Source organism: Triturus cristatus, chromosome 11 (genome assembly GCF_964204655.1).
Source record: "Triturus cristatus chromosome 11, aTriCri1.1, whole genome shotgun sequence".
NCBI classification, from domain to species: domain Eukaryota; kingdom Metazoa; phylum Chordata; class Amphibia; order Caudata; family Salamandridae; genus Triturus; species Triturus cristatus.
In genome coordinates, this window is record NC_140594.1 from 874,168,926 (window position 1) to 874,188,537 (window position 19,612).

Genomic DNA, 19,612 nt, shown 5'->3' on the forward strand with positions numbered 1-19,612 from the left:
ATCGCCTGCGCCTCCTGCGACAGAGTGCGCGATCTCGACCCCCCCTGCTTGTTGAGGTAATACATCGTGGTTGTATTGTCCGTCTGTATCAGCAGCGAGTTGGTCTGGAAGGACGGAAGGAAAGCCTTCAGTGCCAGGAAGACAGCTCTGAGTTCCAGGAAATTGATGTGGTACGTCGATTCCAAAGGAGACCACTTCCCCTGAATCTGCAGGTCCCCGGAATGCGCACCCCAGCCCTGGAGAGAAGCATCCGTCACCACATTCGTCGTGGGAATGTCCTTGTGGAAGGGAACCCCCTTGAGGAGGTTTTCCGCCGAACACCACCACTTCAGAGACTGACGAGCATGTAGAGACAGTCGGATCTTGTCGTCCCAAGAGCCTGTCTTCTGATCCCACTGATCCTCCAAGCACTCCTGCAGTGGTCGCATCTGTAGACGTGCGTGCGGAGTGAGGAAGATACAGGAGGCCATCGATCCCAGTAGAGACGACACCTTCCTCACAGTCGTCGATGGAGCAGTCCTGAGGTCCCGAGCCTTCCGAAGGAGTGATAACCGTCTCTCCTCCGAAGGAGACACGCTTGCTGACCGCGTATCTATGGAGGCCCCCAGGTACTGTATGCACTGTACCGGAGATGGGACCGATTTGGACATGTTGACGTGTAACCCCAGCTTGTTTAAGAGCTCGCACGTCCAACGGAAGTGTTCTTGCGCTTCCTCGAAGGATGACGCCTTGATCAGCCAATCGTCCAGATACGGGTAGACAAACACCTTGTTCCTCCGCAGGTGTGCCGCCACCACCGCCATGCACTTTGAAAAAGTCCTGGGAGCAGACTTTAGCCCGAATGGCAGTACTGTGTATTGATAGTGATTGGCGCCGACTTGGAATCGCAGGAACTTCCTGTGCTTCTGTGCTATGGGCACATGGAAGTACGCATCCTGTAGATCTATGGCACAGAGCCAGTCTCCCCGTTCCAGCTGAGGGTAAATCTGGTGCAACGATAGCATGCGAAACTTTTCTCTGCGAATCCACTTGTTTGCTTGTCGCAAATCCAGAATGGGCCTGAACTCGTTCTTGTCCTTCTTGCGAACGAGGAAGAACCGAGAGTACAGACCTCTTCCCCTTTGAGACAAAGGTACTTCTTCTACCGCCTTTTTTCTCAACAAGATGTCTGCCTCCGCCTGGAGCTCCCTCAGCTGGAAGCGAGAGCTGACCGGCGGAATCGCTGGAGGCGGGCTGATGAACCGAAGACTGTATCCATTGCAAACAATATTCAGCACCCACTTGTCCTGAGTAATTTTTCTCCACTCTGCCGGAAAAAATCGAATGCTTCCCCCCACTGGAGTGGGTAACGGTTGAGGGGGAAGTAACAGCTCAGGGCCGAGACCCGGCCGGGCCCTTGTTTGTGGTAGTAGCCTGCTGGCCACCTCTGCCCCTCTGGCGCTTCTGGAAGGGCTTGCGGAACTGCTGCTGTTGTGGCTGCTGCTGTCCCGAGCCCTGCCCACGCCCTCGGCCCGACGACCCGAACCTCCTCTGGAACGGTCGTTTCTTTTTCTCGGCCTTCTCTAACCCGACGGCCGTCAGGGTTTCCGCTTCAGCCTTCATGCGGGCCATTTCATCGTCCGCATGCTTCCCGAACAGGGTTTCCCCCGAGAAGGGCAAGTTGGCCACTCTCTGCTGCGCCTCCGGCTTGAGGGACGTCAGGCGCAACCAGGAATGCCGCCGCTGGTGGACGCCATGACAGTAGGCGTGGGCGGCCAATAGCGATATATCCGCTGCTGCGCTGATCGTTTGGTTAGAAACCAGCATGCCTTCGCGCACCGTCTCCAAGAAGTCCTCCTTCTTGTCTCGTGGCAGGAGGTCCGCATATTGCTGCAGGGATTCCCACAGGGCCCAGTCGTAACGGCCCAACAACGCCCCTGCACTCGCCGCCTTCATCGTGGTGGCAGCGGTACCACACACCTTCCTGCCCGCAGAGTCCAGCCAGCGGCTTTCCTTGTCCGGTGGCACCGTGGAGGCCGGGGCGGTCGCATGTTGTTTTCTCGCCGCCGTCACGATAACCGAATCCGGTTTCGGGTCCCCTCTCAAGAATGACGGATCCGACTCCGGGGCCCTATATTTCTTCATGAGCCTGGACGGAGCGGCCTTCGCTGTTGCGGGAGTGAGGAACAGTTCCAAAGCTGGTTCCACCAGTCCAGGCACGAGAGGCAGGAGGGGGCGAGACAAGTGTCTTTTATGAAGCGTCTCAAATATCACGGACGTCGTGGGTGTTGGAACCGTCACCGTGATATTCAGCTTCGCAGCCCCTCGCAACAGCACCTCCTGGAACGAGACCAAGTCGTCCACCGGCGACACCCTAGTCCCCGGGGAGTCCGACAGCGTCGGGGAAAGGTCCCTGTCCGAGGAGCGCGACCTGGACCTATACCTTCTGCGGCGTCGTCTAGAGTCTGACGAGGATCGCCCTCGGCTCCGCGATCGTCGCCTCCTGTGAGAGCGGGAGCGCGACCTCTTCGGCTTAGGCCTGTCCGCCGGTCTCGCTGGTCCAGGCGACCGTGGGCGTCGTGGCTTCGGGGTCCCTTGCGGCGGAGTCGGGTACCGTGGAAGGGAAACCGACCTCGGGGGGAGCGGCGGCGGCACCGCAGGAGTGCTTGGCAGCAACAGAGGCCGGGGTGGCGGAGACAGAGTCCGCGGCCGCGGAGGAGGCGGTGGAGGAAGTGGAGACGGTGGTGGAGGAGGTGGCGGTGGTGGTGGTGGTGGCGGTGGAGGAGGCGGTGGCAGAGGTGGGAGAGGAGGAGGCGACGGAGACCTCCGAGGCGGGGTATACACCACTGAGTACACCGATCCCGGCGACTCTCTCTTCCTCGACGTCGACGTGTACCTCGACGTCGACCTGCGCCTCGACGGCGATCTTCTCGGCGTCGATCTCCTCCTCGGCGTCGACTTATGTCTCGACGGCGACCTTCGCCTCGACGGCGACCTCCGCCTCGACGGCGACCTCCGCCTCGACGGCGACCTCCGCCTCGACGGCGACCTCCGCCTCGACGGCGACCTTCGCCTCGACGGCGACCTTCGCCTCGACGGCGACCCTCGCCTCGACGGCGACCTTCGCCTCGACGGCGATCTTCGCTTTCTCGACGGCGATCTTCGCTTTCTCGACGGCGATCTTCGCTTTCTCGACGGCGATCTTCGCCTCGACGGCGATCTTCGCTTTCTCGACGTCGATCTCCTTCTCTTCATCGACGGCGAGCTGCGATCCCTCGACGCCGAACGCCGACGCCGGGTCTTCTCTCGACGTCGACCGCTGGACGCAGTCGAAGACGGCGTCGTCGCCGACGACGCCGATGTAGTCGACGGCGGCCTATTCAGGTCCCTCGACGGCGATCGTCGACGCCGTTTCTCCCCAGAGCCCTGGGGAGACGGCGAACAGACGGTGGTCATCCTCCTCGACGTCGCCGTCGACGCCCTCGACGTCGACGGGGAGCGCTTACTGGTCTTCCTGCCCCTGGGGAGCCCCCCAGAGGCCTCAGCATGGGCCAAATCAGCCCCTCCAGACCCACCTGGTGCCTTCAGTCTTCGCTCCTCCAGAGCCTGAAGCCTGCTCTTCATCCTGTCCCTCAGGGTTCTTGCTGAAAACGAGTGGCAGATGGTACAGCTTTCAGGCACGTGGGACTGGGGAAGGCAAGCTATGCACACCTCGTGTGGGTCAGTTTTAGCCTTCTTTCGACCACATTCCGGGCACTTGTCGAACAAGCCAGGCATGTTGACAGTACCAGCTACTAAACACAAGAAAAAGTGACAAAAATTGCCAAAATCTCAATGAAAACCTTGAAAAAGGTAGAGCTCAATGCTCCAGGGTCCTGCTAGCAGGAGCCTGAAAAAAGAACTGAAAGTAAATGGGACCTGCTGGGCATTCTGGGATACTGGGGAAAGTTCTGGAAAACTGGAAAGTTTTCTTAAAGGCACAGTATCCTGTTCCAAGCCACATAATGGCAGCCTATGGGGCTTGTATGTCCACTCCTTCCTCTCTATCATTCCAGAGGCTTTTGCTGGTAGAGGCAGGGTTTTTTCCTAGGGGGAGAAAAACTGGACAGGCAGTGCTGTTTGTGGATTTTGGTGGAATTCTAGTTGAAGTACTGGACAGTGTAGCCTGTGGGTATAGGCTGCATTATCTGTCTTTAAATTAAATTCTCTCTTAAAGGTGTATGCAGGTCTGCATGATTTGTCACCTTTTAGAGATTATTTTTTATTGCTCCGGGGTCCGCGCACATGGGCGGGACTATTCACTAGATTATGACTATACACAGAGATCCCCTACTACAGAACATATGTAACTTATGCACTTACTTGAGTTGAGTCTGCAAGATTTGTTTTAGTCAATTTTCAAATGTTGCAACATACTTCATAAAACTCAAAAAACAGCAATACATCTGGGTCAGGTACATTTATTTATGGTAGATTACGTACACATTTACTAGTGAAATATGCTTATATTAAGGGATAAGAATAATTTAACACAAATAGAACACCTCAAAAAGCTGCTGTTTCAAAATCTGAAACACTATAAAAAATGGGTTAATGGGCAAAGACGTAAAATGCTTAAGAACACAATGCAAACTGTACACGTTGCAAAACAGTTCTATACTTCAAGAGTAATAATATGGATCCCCCAACAATCTCAAAGTCTACTGTCTCCTGAATCACCTTAAGAACTGTTCGCCAGTCATTTAGTGGCAATTAGATTCTATGGAATACATATCGGTGACTACTTTTATACTAACTATATATTAATGCGGAAAGATATGGTCTCTTAAATGCTTCCCTGTTGTTGAAGTGCTTGCAAATAACTAAAATCTACATTTGAAAGTCACCTGCCTTTTCCTTAGATGGAATAGTTCCCAGAATGCTCAAGCTAATTTACCTACAAATCTATTTTACTGATAGCTTATTGACCTAGAAAGCAATATTTTTTTCATTAAAATCTAAACTAGCCAGAAAATGTGAAGTCCCTAGTTGCAAAAGGCAAGATAATGTTATGTGATGAGGATACATTACTCGCAAGCCTGACAATATTTCTAAAGCACTCCATCAAGGTGCAATCAGCAATCTTGCGACAGACCTCTACATATTAGAAAATCCTGTATTTCTGTCAAATGCATTAGATCATAAGCCGGGAGACAACTTGCACAAATCAGTTGCAATATGTTTTATTGCAGCTAGGCGATCTGTTTAAGGGCAGCGAAGAAACAAAAGGTGGCTAAAATACAGATAAAGTACTTCTAAAGTCAGTTGTGTAAAATGGATTGAGCATGATACCAATGTGGGATTCCATTGCAGCAACAGAGAATGGTTATGCCCCTTGATGATTGGAGTTAGACAACCTACACTGCCATGAACCATAAGCCTATACTGTGGTTCTGAACAGAAATACCACATCACTCAACACAATACTCTAGTGTTCTACAAGTGAGGGCTCGTCTTGCTCCATCATCAAAGGTGACTTTTCATATTGACCTTAAATCATCCTATTCAGGTTCGGTACAAGTCACAGAGTAAAGCACTTCACAAGAAAGTATGACCTCGATTCCAGTACACAACCTATCCACCTAGAAGTTTAACAGTCAATACGTTAAATTAGTCTTCATGAACAATGTTCATGCTATGGTTACATGACTAATACAAATCACGTTTTTAAATCAGGTTGGCTAATAATACCTAATTCTAGGTTTGGATTGGCTGAATATATTGTATAAATAATATGAAATATTAAATAATACAATGGCATTGTGGAAAAGTATTTAACTGCTAAATCTCATGAGCTAAACTTAAAACATTTGTAATGCCAGTTACGAAAGAATGTTTATACAGGAGTCATACTCCACCAACAATGTTAAAAATATACTTACTCAATTTCAGCCTCCTTTTGTAATTTCATCCTCTTCCAAGCAGATAAATTAAGTTCACCTCCTAGAATTGATAATAACTCATTTCGTATCACTGCCAAAACATTAATCTCTTAAACAGTATTTAACATCATGCTTTTAACTTCTCTTTAGTTTGCACACCTCAAAATGCTATTAACTATAAACAGAGAAAAATATTATAAAAACTGAAATCTCCCTTTAATGTCCACCTCAAATAAATGAAAACCACTATGAAAAGTATGTTCAAGATTACAGGAGACATGCGACAATCTGGTTTATATGCGGTTTTGCAAATTTCAATTGAATCTGCAGGACTATGTGCATTTTAAGGGTATGTCGCAACGTAAATTTGTTAAACTTACTAGTTAGTTGGTTCACAAAATACAGCATCACAACGGATATTAACGCCACTAGAGTAAGCAAAAAATAAATGTAATTAGACTCAAAAACAAAAAACAGTTCAACACTGCAAAAAATTCCCAACAAAGTTATGTTCCCCCATTAAAATCCATCCATGTGTATTCACTATTGCTTTATTGATGATATTACAAATTATGTTATGTGTAAAATAATGTGGGACACTGTAAAACGCATGGGCTATCAATGAACAACCCACAACCTGAGTAAGGCTTATCAAATACCGAACTCTTGGGCAAGGCAAGGGCCACATACTATCCCTCTCCACCACTAGGCAAATTGAATGGCTAACAAATCCCTCCCCAGCTAGGTACAAGTTAACTCCTTTTTATTTTACACCAGAAAACACACACAATCCTTCCAGCTCTTTGTCATGGCTAGAAAAAGGAAAATGCAATATCACAGTACTTCAGCATAGTTGCGGGAAGGAGGGTGGGGGGGGGGGGGGGGGAGGAGTTTACAGGGCACAAAACCCTCCTGACCTTTAGGCAAGGCCCTTTTTAACAGAAAACTCTCCCCACCCTAGAGCACAGAGGGTGGTATTCAAGATTTCTCCACAGTCAATTGGCACTGCAGAGAATGCTCTCATTTCCAAGTGATGTCCTTTAGGGAGGCTGAGATGAGATTTAAACTCCATGACCTAGCCAGACAAGGGGTATGGGTTGTTTTGAATGGCCTAATGTTCTTAAAGCGGCCTGTTTTACAAGGAAAGATTCAAAAGCGGGCAGCCCAAAAGCGGTCTACTTATGCACATCTTTAGTTTGGTGGTTTTGTTCGTGTGGTTTACCACACAAAAAAAAAAAAGCTGATTTACTACGTGTCCTATTATTTCACAAGAGTAGCATGACAGTTTTGAAGGTTAAATAACACATTTCTGCAGTCTTCGCTCCTTTAATCAGTGGTCATCTTGAAGTTCGTAATCAAACGAGGGAAATAAGGTGGATGCTCTTTGCACATTTTTTTTTAGAGGAATTGTTGCCATAATGTAGTATTTGGGAGAATTCAGAAAACCTCAGCCAACCAGAATGCCTATTTCCAGTTTTGTAGCAGATATATTTAAAGCACTCCCAAAACCATTAAAATTTTGGCTTATAACTTCAAAACAGCTCTGCAAAAATGAACCAAATTTACAGTGTCACAATATGGCACTTAACACTAGGAGTCTGCGAAACCTAGAGTATTTCAGTATAGCCACTTTTTCCAATATTTGCAATAAAGTTTCATTTTGAATTTTCCATCTAAAATATATGAAAAGGAATATGCTACTTACCAGTATGCATCTGTTCTTGGCATGTAGAGCTGCAGAGTTGTACACTTAGCATAGGTCGCCATCTGGTGTTGGGCCCGGATGTTTGCAGTTTGTTTTTCTTCTTGGACCGTCTTTGGAAGTCACGAGTTTGGTGACTCCTCCTTCGGTCCGTACTGCGCATGGGCTTCGGCTCCATCCTCAGATTGTTTTTCGCCAACAGGGAAATGATGGAGCGTAGTAATAACAGTGAGAAACCCATGTGTGTTGTATCTAAATAAGATGGACTGGAACGGATACAGGTAGCCGGGGAGGCGGGTGGGCGTGTACAACTCTGCAGCTCTACATGCCAAGAACAGATGCATACTGGTAAGTAGCATATTCCGTTCGAGGCATATGAGCTGCAGATTGTACACTTAGCATAGATTATATAGCAGTACCCAACCTTAGCGGCGACCACCGGTATCCGTTGCAGCTGTTTGAAAGAGTGTTTTTAGTACAGCCTGGCCCACCCTAGCTTGCTGCTGGGAATGCACATCTACACAGTAGTGTTTTGTGAATGTGTGCGGTGTAGACCATGTGGCTGCCTTGCATATGTCATCTAAGGGTATATTCCCTAGAAAAGCCATAGAAGCCCCTAACTTTCTTGTAGAGTGGGCTTTAGGGGGAACAGATAATGTTCTCTTTGCCTTCTGATAGCAAATTTGTATGCATTTTACAATCCACCTAGCTATCCCTGATTTTGAGATGGGGTTGCCTTTATGTGGTGGAGAAAAGGAAACGAACAACTGTTTGGTCTTCCTGAAGGGTTGCGTTCTTTGTATGTAATATAACAACGCTCTTTTCACATCTAGTGTGTGTAAGGCCCTTTCCGCAACAGATTGGGTTTGCGAAAAGAAGACAGGTAATTCCACTGATTGATTGAGGTGGAAGGGGGTAATGACTTTGGGCAGGAACTTCGGATTAGTTCGAAGTATGACCTTGCTGTGATGCATTTGTATGTAAGGTTCTTGTATGGTGAACGCTTGTATTTCACCAACCCTTCTAAGGGAAGTGATAGCTACAAGGAAAGCTGTTTTCCAGGTGAGAAATTGTAGCTCACATTTGTGCATTGGTTCGAAGGGCGGACCCATTAGTCGTGTAAGGACCAAATTTAGATTCCATACAGGGGAGGGTGGTGCCCTGGGAGGAATTACTCGTTTGAGGCCTTCCATGAAGGCTTTAATAGCGGGCACTCTGAAGAGTGACAAATGCTGTCTGTTTTGTAGATAGGCAGCGATCGCTGCTAGGTGTAGGCGTATGGATGAATACGCCAGGTTACACCTGTGAAGATGGAGCAGATAGCATATGATGTGTTGTATGGATGCATCTAGAGGGTTGATTGTATTGTTACGGCAGTACATTACAAATCTTTTCCACTTTGCGGCATAGCATGCTCTAGTGGTAGGACGTCTGGCTTCCATGATGATGTTCATGCAATCAGGGGGAAGGTTAAGGTACCCGAATTCTAAGATTTCAGGAGCCAGATCGCCAGGTTGAGCTGAGCTGGGTCCGGGTGCCTGATTTCTCCATGGTTCTGGGTTAGGAGGCATGGGGAAAGGTGCAGTTTTTGATGTGGTACCACTGATAGTTGTAGTAGCGTGGTGTACCACGGCTGTCTGGCCCACGTCGGAGCTACCAGAATGAGTGTGAGGGAGTGCTGTTGTAGTTTCCTGACCACTAATGGAATTAGTGGGAGAGGTGGAAAGGCGTATGCAAATCTGCCTGACCAGTTCATCCATATCGCATTGCCCTTGGACAATGGGTGTGGGTATCTGGCGGCGAAGCTTGGGCATTTTTTGTTTTCGTGGGTGGCGAAGAGGTCTATTTGAGGATGCCCCCACTGTCGGAAGAATGGGTGAAGAACTTGTGGATGCAGTTCCCATTCGTGTAGTTGTTGAGTCTGTCTGCTGAGCAGATCTGCTATGGTGTTTTGTACGCCTGGAACATGTTGTGCCAGGAGAAAAATGTTTTGGGGAATTGCCCATCTCCATATGCTCTGGGCTAAGCGGGAGAGCTGGGGAGAGTGTGTCCCCCCCTGTTTCTGTATATAATACATCGCAGTCATGTTGTCTGTGCGAATGAGGACTGCTTTGCCTGAAATCTGCTTTTGGAAAGATTTTAGGGCTAGAAAGATCGCCAAAAGCTCCAGATGGTTGATGTGGAGCGTTTTTTGCTGTGGCGTCCATAGACCTTGCATTGTGAGGTGTAAGAGGTGCGCTCCCCAGCCGGAGAGCGATGCGTCCGCTGTTAGAGTCACTTGGGGAACCGGGTCCAGGAACGGCCGTCCCTTGGAAAGGTTTGTGGTGTTCCACCACTGCAGAGAGTGATGTGTGCGGCCGTCCACCAACACCAGATCCGTCAGCTGACCCTGGGCCTGGTTCCATTGTTGTGCTAGGCACTCCTGAAGTGGACGCATGTGGAGTCTTGCATGGGGCACTATGAAGATGCAAGACGCCATCATCCCTATGAGCTTCATAAACACTCTTGCTGGTAGAGAGTGTTGAGGAAGGAATATTTTGCGTAAGGCTAGAATGCTTGTGATTCTGGCTGAGTTTGGATAGGCAATACCTTTTGAGGTGTCTATGGTGGCCCCGAGATATTGCTTTGTGTGAGATGGTATGAGGTGGGACTTTTGGTAGTTCACCGTGAAGCCTAGCTGATGAAGCAGTTGGATGGTGCTGTTTGTATGTTGCACGCATTGGTGGTAGGACGCGGCTTTTATGAGCCAGTCGTCTAAGTAAGGGAAGACGTGAACATGTTGACGTCTGAGGTGTGCTGCTACTACTGCTAGGCATTTGGTAAACACCCGTGGTGCAGTGGTGACCCCGAAGGGGAGAACCTTGAATTGGTAATGTTGCCCGTCCACCACGAACCTGAGGTATTTTCTGTGAGAGGGGTGTATTGGAATGTGAAAGTACGCGTCTTTCAGATCCAGTGTTGTGAGAAAGTCTCCCTGGCAGAGGAGTGGGAGGACTTGTTGTAAGGTGACCATGTGAAAGTGGTCTGAATGTATGTAGGCATTTAGAGGCCGGAGATCCAGAATGGGTCTGAGGGTCTCGTCTTTCTTTGGGATTAAGAAATATAGGGAGTAGACCCCTAGATTTCGTTGATTGTCGGGTACCTGCTCTATGGCGTGTTTCTGGAGGAGCGAGAGTACCTCTTGTTTGAGCAGTGTGGAATGCTCTTGGGACATTGGACGGTGCCTTGGTGGGATATTGGGTGGGGTAGATGTTAGCTCGAGGCAGTACCCTGACCGAATGATTTGGGTCACCCATTTGTCCGATGTTATGGACTCCCATACGTGGATAAAATCTTGTAGTCTGCCCCCGACCGGAGTGGAATGGTCTGGGGGGAGCGAAGGGGAGTCATTGTGCGGGTGGGGTGGCAGAACGGGTATTGTTGGTTTTGCCCCTGCCCTTATTGTTGTTGCCTCTGTAACCACCTCTTTGGTTGCCCTTTGAAAAGGTATTTTGAGGAGGGGATTTGTAGGAGGTAGAGGCATTATCGGTGGAGGAGCCTCTACCTGTGCCACGAAAGGACGAGCGTCGAAAGGAACGCTTAGAGGCTTGGGTCTGGAGCGCTCCCATAGACTTCGCTGTGTCTGTATCTTTCTTCATTTTTTCGAGCGCTTCGTCTACCTTTGGGCCAAAGAGTGTTTGTTGGTCAAAGGTGTGATTAAGTATTGATGTCTGGACCTCAGGCTTGAACCCTGATATCCTGAGCCAGGCATGGCGTCGAAGCAGGACACTGGTGTTTATGGCTCTAGAAGCAGTGTCTGCTGCATCGAGGGCACACTTAATGGAGGTGTTTGTGATTAGTTTGCCCTCCTGTATCAGGTCATGAGCTTGGCGTTTGTATTTCTCTGGAAGGTGCTGCATAAGAGCCTCTAATTCATCATAGTGTGCTCTATCATATCGCGCAAGCAGTGCTTGTGTATTTGCAATGCGCCACATGTTTGCAGCCTGGTAGGCGGTGCGTTTACCAGACGCGTCCAGAAGTTTAGATTCCTTGTCTGGTGGTGGGGCATCTCCTGAAGATTGGGAGTTAGCCCTCTTTCTAGCTGTGGAGACAACTAGGGAATCTAGAGGAGCAGGGCCCTTGATGTATGCAGGGTCTGTGGGTGCCGCCTTGTACTTCTTCTCTATTCTAGGGTTTAGTACTCTGGCTCTGACAGGGTCTTTGAATACCTCTGTAGCGTGCGTGGTGACACCCTTAAGCATGGGTAAAATAGCAGTGGAACGATCTTGTAAATCAAATGTATCCAGTAGGAAGTCTTCTTCCACTGGTTCCGTGTGCATGTCCACCCCATGGTAGTGTGCTGCTCTCTGCACTAAATGGTGAAACCCTAAAGAGTCCTCTGGAGGAGACGGCCTTGATGGGTATAGGTCGTCTTGAGGTACATTGGGTACATCAGGGTTATTATAATCCTCCCATGGATCTGGGGTCCCTGGTGGAGTGGGATCCATTGGGGCGTCCCCTGGGTCATTATCCGGGTCCCCGTCATCCGGGTCTGGGGATGGGGCCGGATCGTAGTGAGGTAAAGGTGGAGGGGGTGGTGGTGGGAGGGGGGGTGGCAGTGGGGAGGGTACTCTAAGGGGAGAAGTAGCTGAGTCCCTCTTTTTGGGTGGAGGAGGAGGAGCCGGAGCCTCAAGGCGACGCTTCTTAGTAATCACAGTCAAAAGGCCAGTCTTTGGATCTCTGGACAAAGTCTTTTGTAAAGGGTCTGGTGTAAACAGAGCCAATGGCGCCGAGTCGTCTGTCGGCACCGGCGATTTCGGAACCGGAGGTTTCGATGTTCTGTGTACGCCCTGCTTTTTGGAGGTCTCCGTGTGTTTCGGCGTCGAATGCTGTTTCGGCGCCGGAGCGTCGGTGCCGACCGATTTCTGTTTGTGTTTGGTCGGCGCCGAGTGTCCAGGCTTCGGCACCGGTGGTTTCGGAGTCGAGCTGGATTTTGCAGGCTTCGGTGCCGAGTGGTGTTTATCGGCACCGGGCGTCGGCTGGCTCGATCCCGAGCTGCCGTGAGACTTTGAGTGCTTCGACACCGGGCCCGAAGGTGGGGTGATCGAGGCTTTGGTTTTGGTTTTGCCCAGGCCGGCAGGCGAGGGAGTAACCGGAGTCTCTTTGGTTTTCGGTGCGGGGCTGGGAGGGGGCATTGTACTCACGGCCCGCTGTCCTGGTGTTACGTCCTCCAGGTCGGAGTCGTCGGCCTCGGAAGCGCTGACGATGTCTTCTCCCAGTTCGGTGTGTGTCTGCCCCGAAGCTTCGGCGTCGTCTCCGAAGATGTCCGGTGGAACTGTCGAGGATGAGTGCGCCATGGTGCGTCGAGCCTTTCGATCCCGGATCGTTTTCTTCGATCGAAAAGACTTGCAGGCGGGGCAGTCTCGAGCCTCGTGTTCCGGAGAGAGGCAAAGGTTACACACCTGATGGAGGTCGGTGTGGGGAAATTTAGACCCACATTTTGGGCACTTTTTAAACGGAGTCCTTTCCATCGGCCGGGACCGGAGTCGCGGAGGGCCCGAAGGCCGGTGTCGATGTACGGGATGGAAAAAGTGCCGCTTCGAGAGATGAAGATGATGAAGGAACTCGAAGAATCGAGGATTTTCCGTCGAGGCTGGAACCGTAGAAGTTCGAAGCCGGAGTACGAAGGATCACATCCGAGCCCGATGGCGGAAAAAAACAATCTGAGGATGGAGCCGAAGCCCATGCGCAGTACGGACCGAAGGAGGAGTCACCAAACTCGTGACTTCCAAAGACGGTCCAAGAAGAAAAACAAACTGCAAACATCCGGGCCCAACACCAGATGGCGACCTATGCTAAGTGTACAATCTGCAGCTCATATGCCTCGAACACCTTGTTTCATACCACTCCCCCCTGTAAATCAATGCACTCTATGCTAACTACTCTGCACCACTCTACTCTGACACTATACCCTGAAAGACTGCACTCTCTGCCACTGCACGATACTCTACTGCACGCTACACCACTCAACACCATTATGCTCTATGTAACTGCAATCTACGCCTCTCTATTCTACTCTGCACTACAGTACTCTACGCCTCTGTACTCTGCAAGACTGAACTCAAAGCCACTGTACTCTGCACCTCTACACTCTACGCCACTGCACACCACTCTACACCATTGTGTTCTACGTCACTGCACTCTACGTCACTCTATCCTACTCTGCACCAATCTACTCTATGCTGCTGCACTCCAAAAGACACACAATTGATGGACGGAATGCAGAACAAATCAAAACATTCACCCCCAGTCAAGAGATCTGGGTTAAATCCATCATTCTTTTGCTCACCATGCCACCCCAGTTTAGACCTGGCCATATGCAAATCAGTCTTGACCCTGTGCCTCATGGGAACAGTCCAGCCCGAACTGCCAAGCCAGGTCCTCCCTGGACCGGAAACAAGCATCCTAGGACCGGTTTCTGGGTTTCACCCCTCTTCAGCCAGGATAGCTTGATTTCAGTAGCACAGTGAGCCCGGGACCTACGTCTAGGCATACCCGGCGCACTTAGGGCGAGAAAGCAAAAGACACACAATTGATGGACGGAATGCAGAACAAATTAAACAAATTCTCCCCCAGTAAAGAGATCTGGGTTAAATCCATCATTCTTTTGCACCACTCAACTCTATGCCACTTTACGCCCCTGCACTCTGCATCACTCCACTCTAATCTATTATACACTACTGCACTCTACACCACTGCACTCTATGCCACTCTACTCTATGTCATCGCACTTTACATCGCTTTAATGAAAAGAAATGGACTCTACACCAGTCTACTCATCACCACTATACTTTAACCACTTCACTCTAGGCCACTCAGTAACACTACACTCTAGGATACTCCACTTTATGACACTCTACTCCTCTCTATGCCACTCTATGCCACTCTACAACACTACTCCATTCCATGACACTCTGCGCAACTCCCTCCATGCCACTTTACACCACTCTAGTCTATGACACACTACTCGACGACACTCCACAAAACTCTATGCCATTCCATTCTCCTACACAACTCAACTCTATGCCACTCCATGACAATCTACTCCAAACTACGCAATTACACTCTATGAAACACCCTATACACCACTCCACAACACTCAATGCCACTCCACTCTACTCCCCTCTATGCTCTTCCACTCTGACATTCTGCTCACTCCACGCAGGTCCATGAAACCACACTCCACTACACTCAACTCTACGCCACTCTGCTCCATTTAATAACACTCCACATCTCTCTCCTTTATAGCAGCCACCCTGGTGTACAACATGGCTAAAGCAGGTTGGCAAAGCCAACAGCTCTTGCACAGGCGAGACCTATTGGCTTTGCCAATGCTGGTTTTAAACCTGGAAGCACACATGACCAGTGCTTAGGACCATGTTTCCAAAGAAAAGCATTTTTTGACTTGCCTATAAGTGTGGCGCCATTTGATGAATCTTCACAAAAGTTTCCCCAAAGAAGTGTACCGGTGATTCTTGTTATGCATGGAAAGTTAAGGGGTGATCTGACAAGCGTGGGTCAAGAAAAAGGGGAAGTAAAAAAAAAAGTGCGTTTCCCATGTCAATTCCTATAGGAGTTTTAAACACTACTACAGCCCGAACTGCTGAATGGAATTACACCGAATTTGGCAGAAAGGTAGATTTGGTTATGCAAATTGTGCTTATTGGTATTTGGTGTAAATCAATCCATTCAGTACTTTGCGAGACATTAAAGGAAATTCAAATTTTAATATCTACGCTTGCAGCTGATTCGCAACGATTCCGCGATAAATTGCGAATGTGCCCGCCAACAGGAATGCCATGATTGACTGGCTGCAACCTGAGCAGAGAGTTGCGGCTGCCATTTCACCTCACTGGAACAGTCCCAGGGGCTCAAACCAAATGTCTGAAAGTGGCATACGAGGTCAGGTGTGACCCCATGAGAGCAATATAGGGGTGTTTGAGGAACCCTTTAGGAGTATATGTCAAAAAACAGGTCTTTTTCCATTCACAATGTTCGTGGATTGGCCATGAAAGTCAGCGTGGTAATGACGCAAGAAATTTACAAATATACGTGGCGACAACTTTGTGAAGATCAGTGGAAAAATTTACAAAATATGTTCATACACCCACTTTCAGCCTCACTTGGAAACACATACCCCTACTCGGAGACGGACGCTCCCACACAGTTGCACTGAGACACTGATGAACATACTCCTACACCCACTGAGACACTCCTACTCCCACTTAGAAAACCACTCAGACACTCAAATGCACTCTCAGACACAGAGACTCATGAGCCCACTCACAGACCCACTCAGAAATTGATACCCACTCTCAGACCCACTCATGCACCCACTCACAGACCTATTCATATTCTCACGCACCCACTCACAGAACCAGTAAGAGACAAATGCATCCACTCACAGATCCACTCCGGGACCGACTCTCTCACTGACAGATGCACTCACTCATGCACCCTTGCACAGACCTACTCAGACTCGTACTCCTACTCACAGAATCATGCATCCACTCAGACACTGATGCATTCACTCACAGACCCACTCAGACACTCATGCACTCACCAATATTCTCATGCACTATCACAGACCCATACAGACACTCATGCTCTCACTCACAAACCCACTCAGAGACTTGTGCGCCAACTCCTAGACCCTGTAAGACACTTACAAGCAGACTCTCTGATCCAGACATTTATGGAGCTACTCACAGACCAAGTAAGAGACTAATGCACCCAGTCACAGACCTAGGCAGAGACTCATTCCCCCACAGACAGACCCACTCAGACATGTGCGGCCACTCACACTCACTCTACCACTCACAGACCCCCAAAGATACTCATGCACCCATTTAAAGACCCACTCAGACTCAGGTATCCACTCAAACACTTACACACTGACTCACATACCCACTCAGAGACTCATACTCCTAATCACTTACCCAGTCACTAATGCACCCTCTCACACACCCTCACTTACTCACCTAGTTATTCATAGATCCCATACATCCCCCTCACACTGCCACTAACTCACCCATGCAGCTACCCACACAGCTACTTACTCACCCATACAGACACTCACTTACCCTCTCACTCACCCATATACCCCCTGATAGGTACGCTCACCCATACAGCCACACACACAACCAGTCACCCATACAGCTACTCACAGAGCCACCCACTCAACCATACAGCCACTGACACTAGCACTCACTCACCAATACACCTACTGGCACTCACTCACCCATACAGCTACTCGCACACCCTCTCCTTCACCCATACAGCCACTGACACAGGTACGCCCGTACCCATATAGCTACTCACACAACCATACAGCTACTAACACAGCCATTCAATCACCAATATAGCCATTGACACTAGCACCCACTCACCCATACATCTACTCATGTAGTCTCTCACTTACACAACTACTCACATCCACTCACTTACATATAGTTACTCACACACCCTCTCACCCATACAGGCACACACACTACTACTCACACACCCCGTACACCCACTGACACAGGTACTCTCTCACCCATACAGCCACTGGCTCACCTATACATCTACTTACACACCCATACAGCCACTCATGTAGTCTCTCACTTACACAACTACTCACATCCACTCACCTATATAGTTACTCACACACCCTCTTACTAACCCATACAGGCACTCACACAGGTACTCTCACCCATACAGCCACTCACACAACTATTCACTCACTAGCACAGCTCCTCACCCATACCGCCACTCACGCACCCATACCGCCACTCACGCACCCATACCGCCACTCACGCACCCAAAGATACTCACACACCCAAAGATACTCACACACCCAAAGATACTCACACACCCAAAGATACTCACACACCCAAAGATACTCACACACCCAAAGATACTCACACACCCAAAGATACTCACACACTCAAAGATACTCACACACTCAAAGATACTCACACACTCAAAGATACTCACACACTCAAAGATACTCACACACTCATACAGACACTCATACACTCACTCACTAACCCACAATTCATCTTTTTTTTAATTATAAAAGGCAGTTTGACAAGAATTTGTTTCTTTGTTGTGGAACTGTGGGGTTCCTTTATTCGATTTTCTAACATTTTGTATCTTTTGTATTTTTTTTATCAATCAAACTGGCAACGAAGGTGAGAAAAAATTGCAACAAACACAATAACAATGCAAAATCTGGGATAAATGGGAAAAATATAACAAGAATGTTGCCTTGCAACTTCAAGGATGGAATTAAGAGACTGCTCACTAAGAGTGAGAATAGTGCTGCATTCAAGGAAATGTGTGCCAACACGCCTTAACTCAGGGGCAATTTGGGGAAGATGCGTTTCTACTTCATTAGGCACTCTTTCCCCAGGAACAGATGGTGCAGCTGAAGATGTAGATGGTCCCTAACCATCTCTCTCCTTCGGTGCCCTCTTCAAACTGTTGTGATGTTAAGTCTTCAAATGATAAAACATTACAGTTGTACCACAGCAATATTTTGCTGGTACCCTTTGAGAGGGTCTTGTCCCAAACCGCATTTTAGAATATTTGCAACACTCTTCGACTCTCCAGAGGGGATAGTAAAATATCCCCATGCAATACTCAGCTTTTCCGATGCAGGCCCTTCATCACCAGAGTCTTCAAGTTCCACCTCCTGCTCCTCACTACCTCCTGTTGTCATTTTGAAGATACAAAAATCACAATGCAAAAGCTCTAATTAGAGTGCAGTACAAAAAGCACAGGGCAGCTCCAATGAATGATCCAAAAATGTACTAAAGATTCCCGAACAGAGAAATGGGTGGGGACTTCCTTTGAAGATTAATGAAAACAGTCTCCTCCAAGGATAACTCTTTGTTTCCAGGTCACATGATCTTCTCAAATACCGAGGTCATCGCGACGACCGCCGTCATCGCCAAAATGGGAAATACAATTAAAGTGCTTGCCATTAAAAATTATTACAAAAACAGGGGCTTAAATACTAGGTTAGTAACTAGCTATTGTCAAACATTAATTACAATATGTGTAGATATGACTTCTATACCTTTTGAAAAACACGTGGTCTTCTCAACTTTTCAAAGATACCAGAACATATGTATTGCAATAAGTCGCAACAAATTCACAACAATTAAAAAAAATATTGAAAAAGAAAACAGTTAATAATCCACTGAAAAAAATGAGAAGGAGCTGCACAGAGAAATACATAAATGAGTGGTCCATTATGAAAGTGTAGTATATAATGTGCAGTAGACATTTCACAATACCAAAATATTACGTAATTTCCCAGTTCAAGGTAACACAGAGGAGTACACAATTTTCAGAAATCAGTAAACTCCTCTTCAAACAAGCATTGGCATAGCCAATAGGTCTCGCCTTTGTGACCTTATAAGTGTTTAGCCATGCAACAGTTGCATAACTAAATACTTATAAGGTCCCAAAAGCGATACCTATTGGCTATGCCTAGGTGAGGAAGGGTGCCCAGACATGAGGTTCTGAAACAAATAGATCAGCCGGAATACTGTCATGTCCTGGGCCTTTGCTCGTTGACAGCTGACAGACTGCTGAGTGATGAATGCTAATATTAAAGAGCAAGCACTCAGTATCCCTGAGCGCTTGTTTCCGCCTTAGAAGTTCGGATACTCTCCCATTAGATGTATTGTAGTAGTGGTGACAAGTGCCGGCACTCTCCCTTTCGCGTTAAAGAAGAATGGGGCTCCTCAGAACTGGACAGTACCCGCCACTTAAAGCTCTCAGCAGGGTGCCAAGCCCACAAGGGTGAAAGCGCACTCCCAAGGTGGATGCCCCACTGTCCCTATCGATGCGCAGTTTACAGGGCAGAACCAAAGGTAGACGAAGCTAGTGCATCTTGTTCTTCCTACAAATGCCTCTAGGCACTAAAATGGCTTTTGCAAACCCACAGTGGGGTGGCACTTGTGGCAATGAACACCCC

General features: G+C 48.4%; 1 protein-coding gene across 2 annotated transcripts in view; it reads right to left on the reverse strand.

The window, feature by feature from the left end:
- MFSD1 (major facilitator superfamily domain containing 1) overlaps nucleotides 1–19,612 on the reverse strand; it is a 166,860-nt gene that overhangs the window by 24,013 nt on the left and 123,235 nt on the right. For both annotated transcript variants that reach the window (XM_085634734.1, XM_085634735.1), the window contains exons 14-15: nucleotides 6,281–6,328; nucleotides 5,901–5,961 (exon numbers count right to left, since the gene is read on the reverse strand). In XM_085634734.1, the coding sequence (XP_085490860.1) occupies nucleotides 5,901–5,961; nucleotides 6,281–6,328 (109 nt within the window). The remainder of the gene's footprint in view (nucleotides 1–5,900; nucleotides 5,962–6,280; nucleotides 6,329–19,612) is intronic.